Below are 16,227 nucleotides of genomic sequence, written 5' to 3' on the forward strand. Positions count from 1 at the left end.
GTAGGGCAGTATCAAGGTCACAATACAAGATGGATGTTATGGATATATAAAATATATGCATACAATACTATCAATAGGAAAACAAGGAGAAAAAAATTCCAGTGACTGTCCTAACATAAACCAGTACTAAAACGGCCCGCCCTCCTCCCAAAGTGCATTTCCATTAGTGTAGGGAGAGGTAGGGGGGAAGCCTGAGGACCACTAAGAGTCCACCTGAACCCACTTCTGGCCATCTGAGTTGGCACCCAGGGAAGGCCTGGAGTCAGGGGAAAAAGACAAGGATGGCTGGGGTCCTGCCAAGCCTCCCAGCACTCCCCAGGCCAGGGAGAAGGGCACCGGTATGGGCCTCCCCAAACCCAATACCTGGCAAGAGCTGGTCTCCAGAATCAAAGAGGAAACCGGAGGCCAGATGTCTGCCCGCCCTCCTCCCCATGCACCTCCCCCCTGGAGTACGGAGGGAGGGGGGAACCTGAGGACCACTAAGAGTCCACCTGAACCCACTTCTGGCCATCTGAGCTGGCACCCAGGGAAGGCTTGGTTGACTCCCGACTTTTAAGAAGTTTTTCATGGCTTAAAAAGTCATCTTATATGCTGGAAAATACGGTATTTCTTTCCTTCCCTCCCTCTTTGTGGCTGTGATGACCAAAGGTTGCAGACACAGTGCTCATGCATACTTGGCTAATTTGCTGAAGATCAGATTTGTTTTGGTTCTGGGTTCCCAAACACCAGAACTGCTGAGATCATGCTTGGAACACATGGGGTGGGGCCAGGATAGAACTTGGGGCCTCACACTTTCGAGATGGGTGCTTTTGTCTTTGTACTGCTCCCTATTCTTTTTGATGAAATGACTTATTTTCACAGGTGTTGGTAAGTAAGCATAGGACAGGTTCTTAGAACACTTTCTTAGAAGGCGCTTTATTATGTTGCTATTTGGGTCATCAGATAAGTGTGTTTACATAAAGGCACTGGGATATGATTTATATCTTCAGCTTTTCTGTTTTTCTGGACAGGCGACCTTCATAGGTAGAAGCTTGGTACTTTGTAGCCACAGCCTGCATTTCTGTGGGAACAGACTCCACAAAGAATGAGTAGAATGTCAATATGCTGTTTGTTGTATCCTCTTTATGTGCTCCAAGTAAGACCTGATTTTTTTTTTAAGCTTTATGTTTTGAATTCTTAACTAATTCGAAAAGCTGACCTTGCCCTCGCGGCTTATTTTTAACTTTGCGCCCTGTCCTGTGCAGTTCTCAGGCCTCTGATCCTCTTCTCCCTGTGCTCAGGCTGAACTTGGATTTCATAGACTTGTCTTTGCTTTCTCTTGACCCAACATGACTTCCTGTTTCTAAGAAAACAGTTTCAGAGACACTTAAAAGGAATTTTTTGCATGCTTGGCAGCTCTTGTAAAACCACATTTTAGTAAACTAGTGTGAATGAAGTGTGTGTGTGTGTGTATGTGTGTGTGTGTGTGTATGCGTGTGTGCGTGCGTGCGTGCGTGCATACAACAAGAAAGGGAAAACTAATGAAAGGGCCATTTTGCTTGACTAAATGAGCACTTGTTTTTTGAAGATCTCATGTCCCCAAGAAGTATCTGGTGCCTGAGGAAGCATCTTCTATGGTAGCCAGATAAACTGGAAACTGAAATTTCTGATGTGACTTAGTTCATCCTCCTCACTCCAGAGAAAATGGCGCCTCCACTAGATTCTTCCTTTAGAACAGGAGCATGAAAAAGTGGCTTCTCTAGCCTATCCTGTAGATGGATACCCACCTGGATCTTGCTGGCATCTTCAGTACATTCTGGAAGCTGCCAGTGCTGCTCTGTGGGGCACTGGGGGTGAGCCGGGTCTGTCCTTGTGCTTCAAGCAGGCAACTCAGAGCTGAGCCTGGAGGGGGAGCCTGTTCCTGGGATCAGGAATGTGTTTGTAGTTCCACAACATCTACTTTCTTTGGATTGTGTCCAGGCACTATTGACTGCAAGAGAGCAGGGTGGTTGCAGCGGTGCCAGGCCCTGCTCTGTGTCTTGAACCCACGACCCTGCCATGTGCTGGCCTGGCTCGGTTCACTTGGTTGAATTCACAGTCCTGGGGATGTCTTTTGTCCTGCTATAGGGATGAGGAGACCCATGTTGCCAGTGCAGTAAACGTAAGTTCCACATTCCTTAGAAAGAACTAAACGGGGAGAAAATGGACCAAGAAAAGCCATGGCTGCTCGGGCCCTGTGTCTGCAAGTTCTCTCCCTTCCACATGTAGAGGATGTGTGTGAGGCACAGGACAGCTGGTGGCTGCTGTCTCACCACTGCCTTCAGTGAAATCACGGTCTGTCTGCATTGGCAACAATTTCACCACTTTTCTACCAGTGCCACAAACCTGATTTAGTGAATACTTTTGTAAAATTTTTTTTTGTGTGTGTCACACCTAGGGATGCTCCTGACTCTGTGCTCAGAAATCACCCCTGGGAGGCTCGGGGACCATATGGAATGCCGGGAATCAAACCACCGTCCTTTTGGTTGATTGCATTGGCAAGGCAAAATGCTCTACTGCTGTGCTATTTCTCCCGCCCTTGGAACAATTTTTATACACATTTGTAAAACTACCCACACACCCCATCTCCAAGCCCAGGTGAATGATTCTAAAGCAGGGCCGCACACGAAATAATCAAAAACAGAGACCACCCGTGGATGGTACAGTAAGGACAAGATAGCTCAGGCTATCTTGAGCCAATTCTATCCAGACTTACAAATAAGGCACTCTCTGTTTTGAGGTAAATTCAAGTTGTAAACAAACATACAAAGAAACCAGGGATCATCTTTGTTTTGGGTAAAGTAAGGTATAACCTAACATACATCTTTATTTGTAAACATTTTCTGGCTGGAGAATGGTGTGCTTGCCATGTCTTGCATGATGCTTTCTAGGCCCAGGAGACTAACATGATTCTTCTTTGTTTTCCAGGTTGGTGGATGACCGGTGTGTGGTGCACCCTGAGGCAGGGGATCTTGCTAACCCCCCCAAGAAGTTCAGAGGTGAGAACATAGAGGCTTTTAATTCTGTGAGCAAATGGAGGTTTTGGGGCCATCTGTCCGGGATAAAACTGAAGTCTCCCATAAAAAGGTGTGCACTTTACCATTGAGCCACATTCCCTGGCTTCCAGGGGGAATTATTTTGGTGTCTTAACACTTTATTCAGGGGGTCGAAGTGACGGTGCAGTGGTAGGGCTTTTGCCTTGCCCTGACCTAGGATGGACCACGGTTCAATCCCCTGTCATCCCATATGGTCCCCCAAGCCAGGAGCGATTTCTGAGCACATAGCCAGGAGTAATCCCTGAGCATCACTGGGTGTGGCCCCGCCTCCAAAAAACTTTATTTAGATGAAATGTTAAAAAGTAAATAGTTCCACAGAAAATTCTTACAAAGATTTCCTCGTGTGTGTTTTTTTTTTTTTTCTTGACACATTCAGGGATTTAGAATATAAGGATAGGTTCATTTTTTGCTTTACTGGATTCTTTTGAAAGAATCATGGCAGTGAACTGTGAAAGGATAGTTTCGAACCAGTAAATAGGGATAAGTAATATACAGTTATATATTCTTGTGACAGCTACACTTTGAATGTTACTGTTTCATTATCAGCGCCTTAATTAATCTTTGTAAATTCCCCATGATGGTGACTGTGATCTGTTACTATGGTTTTACAAACATCATTTAGGGTAGCATGTAGTAATAGAAATTACCTTAGAACCTCTCAGTGTAATTTTAGAGATTGCTTGATAATCTCAGCAGTTGAGCACAGCTGGAGCATGATTTTGACTGCTGTTAGAAAGAGGTGCCCCTGGACTCTGCACAAGCTTGTAACTCACCACTCAAACCAGCAAATTAAAAGCTCACTTGAATTATTTCATGGTTTGTCTGCTCGTGATAACACCTATAATTTGGAAACATTTCTGTATGCCCATTCCTTTTCATAGTGTTTAAAAGCAGCCTTAATAAAGGATAAAATCTGAAGAGAGTATCAAAGTAATTTCTCCAGAGCCTCAACTGTGGGGAAGGAGCCACTGAGTGTTTGGTCAAAATTTCCCCAGTCATTCTTTCCATGAAGGGACTTCCTGAGTACTGCTTCACATAAGACATTTTTTTTTAAATTTAAGTTAAAAGCTTTTAGAAATAAAATAACTAATTTAATTGAATCACCATAAGATATACGTAGTTGCAAAGTTGTTCATGATTGAGTTTAAGTTGTACAATGTACAACACCCCTCACCAGTGCACATTTCCTGCTATCAGTGTTCTTTTTCCCTCCGCCCTTCTCACTGCCTCTATAGCAGACATTTTCCTTTTCCTGTCTCTCTCTCTTTCTCCCTTTTCCTTTTAGATATTGTGGTTTTGTAGTTGTGTTATTGAGGGGGTAATATGCATATCACTTTCAGCGTACAGTTCTTGACCAGAGTGATCATTCCTAATTTTATTGTCATAGTGGTCCCTTCTCTGCCCTAACTGCATGCTTTTGATATTTGTGGCAAGCTTCCTACCATGGACTGGTCCTCCTGGCCCTTGTCTCTATGTCTTGGGAATTATTATTATTATCTTGCTATGAAATCACCTTAACCATTTCCTGTCCCCTAAACTTGGGACCTTGTAGAGAGAAAGACATATCCAATACACATTCTTTCCATGGAATCAGCCACTTAGGGCAATGGCCAGGCTTCATACCAGTGGTGGAATGAGCATGAAACAGATGGTGGGAGATCCTGTGCCTATTAGAGCATATAAAAACCTGTCCTTATCCTAAGCAGGTGAGGGCTACTCACGCCAGGTGATACCCACTCAAGATAGACTTACTACAACAATGACAACCAGCCATTATGATAGACAGGTTTGAGGACAGCCTGCTAAGTGCAGTCACACAATACATGTATGTGGAGAGAGAAGAGAGGGAACATTTCCAAGGGTAGAGCAGACCCTAAGACAAAGGAGAGCTGGGTTTTATGGAGCAGGGGCCAGCCTGCTGCAGGTAGGGGAGAGTGGAAGGCTGCAGGCAAGAAGGAAGGGCTGCAGGGGAGAGTGGAGTGCTGCAGGCAGGGGAGAACAGAGGACTGCAGGCAGGAAGAGTGGAGGGCTACAGGCAGAGATTTGAGGGAGAGTCAGGCAGAGAGATAGAATCTGGGGGGAGGTGTTTGGGATGGGGGAAGAAGAGGCAAAACCAGAGCAAACCAGGAGGACAGGTGAGAAGGCCAGCAGTAGTTTTACAGGTTCCAGACAGTGAGAAGGCCAGCATGAGTCAGAATGTGGCAGGAGTGGAGGAGATGGGTCTGGATTTTGTTACATAGAGGATGAAGGGGTTCAGAGCAGTGACGATTACAGAAACAGTGCTGATGTGTCTCTGTGGACAGTGGTGCTGAAGGGACAGAGGCGTGGAAGTCCAGATACCCCAGGTCTGCATTTATGACGGGCTCTGACTGCTGCTACTGCCCTGCTGGTCTCTTTGCTGCAGGAGTCTCTGCAGACACTTGTTCTTGGCTGATGTGTGTAAGTGGGGCAATGATAGGGACAATCCTGTCACATAGGTGTGTGGGGTAGGCGGTATCTTCATTCATTTTGTGAGGCTGAACCATGTGGAGTTGGTGGGTGTGCTCCCTTCTGCCTCTGTACTCTTTTCTTGGCCTCTCCAAGGGCAAACAGTTTCTCTATAGATTGTGTCGCTGTCCACCCTAGCCTTGTCCACTGGGTACTTTTAGATAAGAGACTCAACTTTCCCCTGGATCTTGTGCCGAAAACTTGCTCTGTGATCTGGTGAAACACTGAAACAACAGACCAGGAATGAAGGGCCTTGTTGAAGACAGAAGGACATCTGGGAGCCCGGGCAGAGACAGACTTCAGAGACAAGGCTGGGATCTGGCTTTATGTCTGGCTAAGACAGGCACGGGGCAGTCTATGATATTCTAATAGTTTTCCAGGACACTCACAGAGTCAGGAGGGAGAAAGCCGAGTACGTTCAGTTGAGGAACATGCAACGAACATTCATTATATGTACAAATAATTATGCAGAAACATCTTTTGAATTATATGTTTCTTTGAGAAAAAAGGAAGGAGACCCAAGATTGAAGAGGACTCAGCCATTCCCTGGTAGGACTGCCCAGCCTGAGCCTGGGGTCTTTGCAGGGTAAAAGGGTCTTAGGGTTCTTCTTTGGGTTCATCAAAGTCAGCATAAGGCATTAGGTCAGGGACCAGGACCAGGCATCAAGACTTGGACCTCCAGACCACACCTCAGGACAGTCTGGAGTGTGCTTGAGGCTTGGGGTTGGAGAGGGTGGGAAATGTAGAGCAGCACAAAGCTTTGACAGTACCAGGTGCGACCTCATTGAGTTTATGCTGCCCTTTCCCCCACTGTCATAGGGAATTGGCTGTTTTTTTTATTCCCCTTTTCAACAGAACTCTCCACTTTAGACCAATAGGAACAGAAGTAATGATATTATTATGACTATTATCAGTTTAAAAACTTTCACTGTTAGTATCAATGATATTAACATCAATATTGGAGATTTTCTCTCTCTCTCTCTCGTGTGTGTGTGTGTGTGTGTGTGTGTGTGTGTGTGTGTGTGTGTGTGTGTGTTTTAGGTCATGCCCAGTGGTGCTGGGGTTTACTCCTGGTTCTGTTTCAGGGATTACTTTTAGCGGTCCTAGCGGGACTACATGGGTTAGTGGGGATAGAGGCCAGGTAGGCTGTCTGCAAGGCAGACACCCTACCTACTGTATAATCGCTTTGGCCCCAAAGCATACATTTTCTTCCTGATCAAATACTCTTGATTTTGTGGGGGGCCACACCTAGTGATGCTCAGGGGTTACTCCTGGCTATGTGCTCAGAAATCGCTTCTGGCTCATAGGACCATATGGGACACTGGGGGATTGAACCAAGCTCTGTCCTGGATTGGCCACATGTGAGGCAAACGCCCTACCGCTGCATCATAGCTCTGGCCCCCAAATACTCCTGATTTTTTTAAAATAAACTTTAAATTTTGGAATGGTTTCAGATGGAATCCATCCATGTTTACCCTAAGGTCAGCAGCATCTTATAGGAAAATGACAACTTCTATAATTCTGGTGTCTGAATGCTGTCTTTTGGACCTCACAGTGTCCCCAGTACTGCAGGGATTGCCCCTCTGAGCCTCTTCCCTACTGCACACATTTGAGGTGGGTCTCATTTGCACCTGCTCCTCAAAGCTACTTATGCTGCCTCCTCCTGGATAACAAAGAGCACTAAGCTGAATGGGCCTGATATTTCATGTTATTGAACATACCTGTCTTGCCCAACTCTGATTTTCCACTGATTGCAAACCTGAATTACCAAACAGTGGGGGGAAGTGGATACAGGGTATGAGGGGAAAAAGAGCTGGACTGATGGTGACAGGACAGTGGTCAACATGCAGCTTACTTTACTTATCAAAACCATAAAATTTAATACTACTGTGATTGTTACAGTAAAATTAAAATATTAATTTTTGTGTGTTTTGGACCACACCTGGCAGTACTCAGGATTTACTCCTGGCTCTGCACTCATGGTGGGGCTCAGGAGACCATATGGGATGCCGGGGATTGAACCTAGGTTGGCTACATGTAAGCCAAGTGCCCTACTCATTATTAAAGCACAAATTTTTAAAATAAAGTAAATAAAATAAATTGTTATTGTCCCAGCCTTGTAGTGATAAAGGGAAGTAAAGGAAAGGCACACACCATCTGAGGCTGCCCAGAACTTGTGATGAATCTATCTCTGTCTAGTGCTCTGCTCAGTAACACCTGTCTTCTGTCTGTCTATCTATCAATAATCTCTGTCTGTCTGTCTGTCTGTCTGTCTATCTATCTGTCTATCTATCTATCTATCTATCTATCTATCTATCTATCTATCTATCTATCTATCTATCTATCTATCTATCTATCTATCTATCTATCTATCTATCTATCTCCTTTTCTCTCTATCTGTTTGTCTGTATGTCTAGCGCTCTGCTCCGTAACACCTGTCTATCTATCTAGTGCTCTGCTTAGTAACAACTGTCTGTATGTCTATCTAATCGATCTAATCCATCCATCCATCCATCCATCCATCCATCCATCCATCCATCCATCCATCCATCCATCTATTCATTCACCCATCACACCATTCAGTAACACCTGTGCAAAACCACGTAGATCAGATCCAGTCCCTGTTTCATACACCAGTTGTTTCACTGTTGGCTTGGTGTGAACATATTTCTCTAGGTTTTTTCTTCCTCAGCATCAACTTAAAACATTTTTTCACCTGTGGCCTATTGCAGATTCTTCAGTGACTCTTGGGTTCATCATGTTTTCCTCCATATTTGCTAATGCATCTCCCTTTGGTTTGTGCATTTCTTTTTTGGGGGGGGGTTTGGGTCACACCCTGAATCACTCAAGGGTTACTCCTAGCTCTGTGCTCAGAAATTGCTCCTGGCAGACTCAGGGTACCATATGGGTTGCCGGAATTTGAACTACTGTTCGTCCTGGATAGGCTGCTTGCAGGGCAGACACTCTACTGCTGTGTTTTCTCTCCAGACCCATGCAGTTATTGGTATAGAAATAACTGGACGAAGTCTGGAAACAAATCTATAGACTGGGCAGACTCTAATGCTGTTGTGAGTCCATTCTATCTCTGAGCCTTTTCACTGACTTCTTTAAATTACCATTCTCTTCTCTTGAACATGCTCATTGGTCCTTTGAACCAAATGGAGAAACTTATCAGCATTAACTCTTCTATGATGGCATTCTCCCTTCCCATTCTCTTTCTTCCCAGTTAGTGTCTTCCTTCTCCCCCCACCTCCTACTTTTAGCTTACAACTGTGTTCTTTATTCTGATTCCCAACCGCATCTTCAGATATGTTGGTTTAAAAGCATGTGCCATCACATTCCCTTTTATATCTTTGTTCTGGTGTCACTGAGACTGGGGAGAAGTCAATTGGAACAGATCTCAATGCCTGTTTGCTGCTCTCATTGGATCATGTTAGGCCTGGCCAGTGTTCTAGTACTCTCTGTTTCTAGTCCAGAGAACTTAGTGTGCTCAAATAGAGCATCTTGGAGACTGTTAGAAACACTTAAGAACGAGCTTGGCTAATCAATTGTGTGTCCGAAATGATGTGTTAATTTTGATTTTAGCATTTGATTAGCATTTTTAGTTGTGCTCATGGGACTATTGGGTCTTAGGTCCTGAACCTGGGTCGTCTTTGTGCAAGGCAAAAGCCCTGCCACCTGTACTATGTTCCTACCCGCTGTCCTATCTCTGCCCCCTGTATTTTTTGTTTTTGGGTTACACCCAACAGTGCTCTGGAATATTCCTGTCTCTGTGCTTAGGGATCACTCTTGGCAGGCTCGGGGGTTCATATAGGATGCCAGGAATTAAACTCAGGTTGGTTGTGTACTATGGCTTTGCTTCAGGCTCCCTTTGCTCTTCTTATTTAGTTCTCAACCACCATATTTTCTGTATGGAACCCTCACTTCAGGGAAGTGCAGCAAACATTCAGGCACACCCTGTGATAGGCATTTGGGGCAGCTTGGTTTGATGCTCAGGTTTATCAACACCATGTTTGACATTGAGTATTCAACATGGTTGCATAGCTAGTTACTGTGGTTCCAGGAGTCAGAAATTATTGCTGCTCAAGGAATTTATAATGTAATGAGGGAAATAAGATGAGCATATAAATAATTATAATGTAAGATGCAGAACAATAAGGACTAAATTAGAAGATGGTAAATGTATTCAGAAGAATGAGGTTTTAATTTTCTGTTTGGAGAGAGGAAATTTTTTTCCCAGAGAGGCAGATGGTGGGCTTCTGTGCTCTTGGGCCTCTAGGGTTTCATGTGGGGGTGCTTGCAGGTCCATGTGGTGCTCAGGATTGAATTGAAGTTGGTCACATGCAAAGCATTTACCTCAGTCCTATATTCTTTAGTCCAGTGCTTCTCAATTATTTTCTGACATGCCCCCCCTAGGAAGAAGAAAACATTTCTTGTGCCCCCTGTATAACTGTAAATAGTATCTTTATTAAAATTAATTAATTAATTAAATTTAATTTTGGTTTTTGGGTCACACCCGGCAGCGCTCAGGGGCTACTCCTAGCTCTTTGCTCAGAAATCGCTCCTGGCAGGCTCGGGGGACCATATGGGATGCTGGGATTCGAACTATCATCCTTCTGCATGCAAGGCAAAAACCTTATCACTATGCTATCTCTGTGGTCCCTGTAAATAGTATCTTTATTATAAAAAACTTTAGCCTGCAAAACAAAAATATATCATATAATTTGAGCTGATTTTTTAATCAGAGTTGATGTCTGGATTAATGGCTGCAATGAGCACGTTTTGCAATGCATAGCTTTTCGAAGCGGGGTTGGAAGCAGGACACAGCAACTCTCAGCTCCAGAGACATACAGAGACATAAACACGGGGCTTAGCTTGTTATGACAGTGTTTGCCGAGGTCAAATGTGCCCCCTTTTATGGAGCCTCGAGTTCCCCCGGGGGCGTGCCCCACTATGTGAGAACCACTGCTCTAGTTCCAAGGAAAATTCCTTCCCCCAACTTGAGGCCATACCCTATACTGCTTAGAGCTTATCCCTGGCTTTTTGCTCATGCGTTGCTCCTCGTAGGGCTTGAGGGACCATATGGGGTGCCAGGAATGAACCTGAGTCAGCTTGATGCAAGGCAAGTGCTCTATTCTCTGTACTATCACTCTTGCTCTGGCCCCTCAAAGAAAACGTTTTATTTGGGGTAGGGAAGCACACCTGATAGTGCTCAGAGCCTTCTCTTGGCTCTGTTTTCAAAGATCACTCCTAGAGGGTTTGGGGGATAGTATGGTGTACCAGGGATAAAACCCCAGGTTGGCCTGTGCAGATGCTCTACCCACTGTATTAACATTCTGACTCCCTGAAGGAAAACTTTTTAATGCCGACAGTATTTGACCTGTCCACACATTTTTTCATGTGTCTTTTGTTCATTTGTATTTCTTTGTTATCTGATGGGTATTGGGTGAATAGTTTCTCGCACTCAGTGAGGGGCTCTTGTATCCTGTGCGCTATTTCTTTTGAGGTGCAGAAGCTTCTCAGTTTAATATATTCCCATCTGTTAATCTCTGCTTTCACTTGCTTGGAGAGTGCAGTTTCCTCCTTGAAGATGCCTTTAGTCTCAATGTCCTGGAGTGTTTTACCTACGTGTTGTTCTATATATCTTATGGTTTCGGGTCTGATATCGAGATCTTTCATCCATTTGGATTTAACCTTCGTACGTGATGTTAGCTGGGGGTCTAAGTTCACTTTTTTGCAAGTGGTTAGCCAGTTGTGCCAACACCACTTGTTGAAGAGGTTTTCTTTGCTCCATTTAGGATTTCTTGCTCCTTTATCAAAAATTAGGTGATTGTATGTCTCTGAGTATTCAAGCCTATTCCACTGATCTGAGGGCCTGTCTTTATTTCAATATCATGCTGTTTTGATAACTATTGCTTTGTAGTACAGTTTAAAGTTGGGGAAAGTAATTCCTCCCATATTCTTTTTCCCAATGATTGCTTTAGCTATTCTAGGCTGTTTATTGTTCCAAATGAATTTCAAAAGTGCCTGATCCACTTCTTTGAAGAATGTCATGAGTATCTTTAGAGGGATCGCTTTAAATCTGTACAATGCTTTGGGGAGTATTGTCATTTTAATGATGTTAATCCTGTCAATTGATGAGCAGGGTATGTGCTTCCATTTCCGCGTGTCCTCTCTTATTTCTTGGAGCAGAGTTTTATAGTTTTCTTTGTATAGGTCCTTCACATTTTTAGTCAAGTTGATTCCAAGATATTTGAGTTTATGTGGCACTATTGTGAATGGGGTTGTTTTCTTAATATCCATTTCTTCCTTATTACTATTGGTGTATAGAAATGCCATTGATTTTTGTGTGTTAATTTTGTAGCCTGTTATTTTGCTATATGAGTCTATTGTTTCTAGAAGCTTTTTGTAGAGACTTTAGGGTTTTCTAGGTAGAGTATCATGTCATCTGCAAACAGCGAGAGCTTGACTTCTTCCTTTTCTATCTGGATTCCCTTGATATCTTTTCTCTAGGCACAGTTTTTATAAACCCTACAGAGATAGGTCTGAAGAAGCAGGGTAGTGTTCATTGTAAGAATGTTTAGTCCACTTATTTCAAACTATATATATCTGCAGAAATATTTTTTTAGAGAAGTTAATGGAAGAGGAACTTGATGTTAGAGACTTGTATTACTGTGCTTGGTGTAAGAATGTTTAAGAATTTTCAAATCTGTAGAAAGGTTCTAATGTTTATGTTCAAAGAGGTCTATGAAAAAATTTTGTGATATGTGTAAGACAAAGATATGGAAAAAGCTGATTGTTTTGAGAATATGTATGAACAATCTGACCTTTGATGCTTTTATAGCCAAGTTTTACTGTGCCTATGCAAAATAACAACCACTTTTATAAGTTCTGAACAAAGGTGTTCCCCATCTTCCTCCTTCCTTTAACCTCTTCCTTTGATATGTAAAACCCACCTGGACTACTCTTGACTTTATCCCTGCTGTTGTAGGGGTATTGGTTTAATAAAGAAAGCAGTTCTGGCTTTTGGCTGAGCGACCACAAAAAGCAGACTGGCTTCATGGCTCTTTCCTGACTGGCTTGGTTTATTAGTCTTTTGCCGCTACCCTGCTTTTTCAGACCTCTCTGTGTGGGGTTTAGAAACATGGTGCTTGGGGTGATCTCACAAACCATGGGGATTTTATTTTACAAAAGTGCCATGGAAGGGAGGGGAAAGGAAGAGGAAGGCGGAGTCCTGTCCACTTCTCCATCCCACCAAATCTCCAGCATATTATTTCACTAGTTAGGCTGATGATTTCCTTTTCAGTTCTTATTTTTTTTTTTTTTGAGGGGGCAGGTGTGTTAAAGTTTTCTATATATTTTGAGTAGCGCAAAGTAAAAATAATCAAAAAGAGAAAAATCATGTGGCTTGTCTTTGCCATCTACCGTTTTGTTCATTAGTAGTAGGAATTAAAAGAGGATTTTAAAAAGTGTATTGAGTTATTTGCCATCAAAATGGTTACTGTGATGATGAAAGTAAGAGCTCTGTCTCCTTCTGTTGTGCTTTTTGGAGCCACTGTTCAATTCTAATTAGATCCATGTGGAGTTCTTATCTGCAATGCAGATTCCCTGCACTGGGGACATTTTGAGAGAGGAGGAAGATAACAGCTCCTTTTGCCTGAGAAGTTTCTCTTGGGTATCAGAAAGGGGAGATGGAAGGAAGAAGCTTATGGTGATCAGGTTGGTCCTCACCTGCTGTTGCTCTTGTTACAGCTTGCATCCCACCAGCTCAATGGGGGTCTCCCTGTCACATATCTAACATAGGCTTTAGTTAGACTTTGGCTGTTTTCATTCCACACCTGAGACAGATGAGATAGTGTGTCCTGGATTGTCTCTTTGTCATTTGTGGGCTGAGCAGAATTCCAGCCTTTGCACCTGCTTTTCTTCTGCTGTGTCCCCATGAGGCTGCCAGGCTCTTCTGCTGTGCTGGTGATGGGGCCTCAGCTCTTCCTTCAGAATGGAGGTTTCTTCTCCTTTGGATTCATCTCCATAACTGGGCTTTTCACTTCAAGGCTTTCTTTTTATTTTTTTGGGTTTTTGGGCCACACCCGGCGGTGCTCAGGGGTTACTCCTGGCTGTCTGCTCAGAAAGAGCTCCTGGCAGGCACGGGGGACCATATGGGACACCGGGATTCGAACCAACCACCTTTGGTCCTGGATCGGCTGCTTGCGAGGCAAACACCGCTGTGCTATCTCTCCGGGTCCTCTTTTTTTTTTTTTTTTTGGCTTTTGGATCACACCTGGCAGCGCTCAGGGGTTACTACTCCTGGCTCTATGGCTGGCTTGGGGGACCATATGGGATGCTGGGATTTGAACCACTAACCTTCTGCATGCAAGGCAAACACCTTACCTCCATGCTATCTTTCCAGCCCCAGTTCTTTTTTTTTTTTTTTTTTTGCTTGGGTGATTGGTTTTGGGTTTTGGGCCACACCCAGCAGTATTCAGGTCTTACTCCTGACTCTGCTCAGGGACCACTCCTGGCAGTGCTCAGGGGACCATATACAATGTTGGGAATAGAATCTGGGTCTTCTGCATGCTACATGTTTCTGCTACCATCGCTCAGGGCAAAACTTTGTTCTTTTCTAAAGCAGAATGTTTGAGGGCCCTGAAACTCCATCCTGCAGTGGCTGTAGTTTCCACCTCCCTGCAGTGCCCAGGTGTCCCTTTAATAGGGGCAAAGGGTTATCTCAGTGGGTCTTTGATTTGTGGTTTCCAACTGCAGAGGGACCTTGGGCATCTTTTCCTGGACCTAAGCAGGTCTTCAGTTATGTGTGGAAGCCATAAAACATCATTCTCAGGACAGGTTGCTGGGCTTCACTTAGCTGCCCAGGGGTCAATGAGTGTGGCCCCAATGCCCTTACGAGGGAACCAGAAAATACTGTTTTCCCCCACCTCGTCACAAGGTGCAAACTTGACAGGAGTGGCTGCCCTTTCAGTTCCAAAGGGCCTTTTGAGCTGGACAGTGGAGAAGTCCCTTGGATGAATGTGGCCAATTCCATATGGCTTTGGGGTGCCCTAGTTTAGGTGGATGGATGTAGATAGGAACTTTATGGTAGGTAGGCAACTTTCAGGGGTGTTTTTGTTCCTCTCTGTCTCAGGACACCCCTACAGTGGTGGGACCCAGCCCCTGGTGGTTTCTTTCAGAGCATAATTAATGCACTGAATCAGGGAATAGTGCCACTGAGGGCTGTTCTGCTCTGAGCCCTGGTTGGGTTGTAGTTAAAATCCTCTTTCTTTTCATTCTCTCCTGGCAATGCTGAGTTGGTTTTAATTTCACCTTTACAGCAGCACTGCCCTCCTCTTTGATTCCATGCCCCGGAGGAGGCGTGACTTCCTGGGCTGCCGAATCTGCTTGGTCTAAGGGGAGGGGTGCAGATCAGGTGGTTCAGGTGTTTTTCAGGGGATCTGATTCTTTGTCCTGAATTCCTGCCCACCGCTATGCTGTCTTTCACTTGGAAGGAATCTCTCCCCTCTTTCACTAGGGAGATGGTGCATATAGTCTCTTGGTGTTAGCTATTTTGTATTTAATTTGTCTAGATTTGCTTGGTGTTTGCAAAGCCAGTGTCATATCCTTAGGTCAGATGAAATTTGCAACAGAATGACACCCCATGATTTAAGTGGCAGCTGGGAGGGAAGGCAGACAGTTATAAATGACCTTTCCAGTCTTCTGGGAGCTGTGCTGGGATGAAATGAATATTGTGCTTCAGGACTTGGGGTGGCATCTGCAGTTTCATTTACAGGGACAAAGGAAAATAAAAACACTTGAACTTACTTTCGGATGCTCCACAGGTTAGGGCCTGTGTAAGGAATTCTGAAAGAGTAGCTGTCGGCCCCCTCAGAGAAGGAAACTTGACTTGTTCCTGCCATGGTGATGGGGGCTTCACCTATCTCTTGGGAGGGGTATTTCTTTGGAAAGATGAGGACTTATTTGTAGAGAGCATTTCTTTCTTTCTTAAGATTTATTGAATCCTTTGGATGAGCTAGATATGTGTGTTTCCCCCAGCTTCATGGAGGCAGAATGGATGAATAACAGCCCTTTGTCGGTATGCTGTCTGTCTGTGTAGACAAGGGCTACTGCACCCCAGAGCTATCGCTTGAATAGTGCAGGCTGTGTTTGTGTTTTGGGGCCAAGTGGCCCCATGAGGACACCCAGAGGGTCAAGTTTGTTCTCTTGATTATGTCATAGGAGCCTGGGAGCCTGTTGGAAGCAGAGCACCAGAGGACAAGCAGTTCATTGTTGTCAGACCATATGTTCCATAAATATTTCTCTTTGTTTCTTCGGGCCTTTAATAAGAAAATCTCAAAGCAAATGTGGGATGATATCATGTTGGCTCAGGAGAAACCAAGAAACCCTTTTTCTGTCCATATGCCATTGCCTGGGGAGGGGCAGCTGGAGACTGACCATTAGGTTGGTGGGCAAGGCTGCATGGCTGCCTCTGTGTGCTCTATCTGGTTGCCTCTCACTGCTCTGGCAGGTCTGGTCTGTGAAGTGCCAGCAGTGTCTTTGCTGAATGAAGGGCCCGACACACAGACCAAGCATCTTTGACTAGAAATGCTGAAAAAAATCAGAGCTGTCCCCACTGCATTGAGAAGGACCCTGGCTAGGATTACTGAGTCAGCGTGTCTAT

At 44.4% G+C, this 16,227-nt stretch overlaps 1 protein-coding gene across 1 annotated transcript in view; it reads left to right on the top strand.

Annotated features, from left to right (window-relative positions):
* ITPR2 (inositol 1,4,5-trisphosphate receptor type 2) overlaps positions 1-16,227 on the top strand; it is a 458,186-nt gene that overhangs the window by 54,260 nt on the left and 387,699 nt on the right. The window contains 1 exon segment of the mRNA XM_049783873.1: positions 2,947-3,017. Coding sequence (XP_049639830.1) covers positions 2,947-3,017 — 71 coding nt within the window.

Source organism: Suncus etruscus, chromosome 11 (genome assembly GCF_024139225.1).
Source record: "Suncus etruscus isolate mSunEtr1 chromosome 11, mSunEtr1.pri.cur, whole genome shotgun sequence".
Taxonomy (NCBI): Eukaryota; Metazoa; Chordata; class Mammalia; order Eulipotyphla; family Soricidae; genus Suncus; species Suncus etruscus.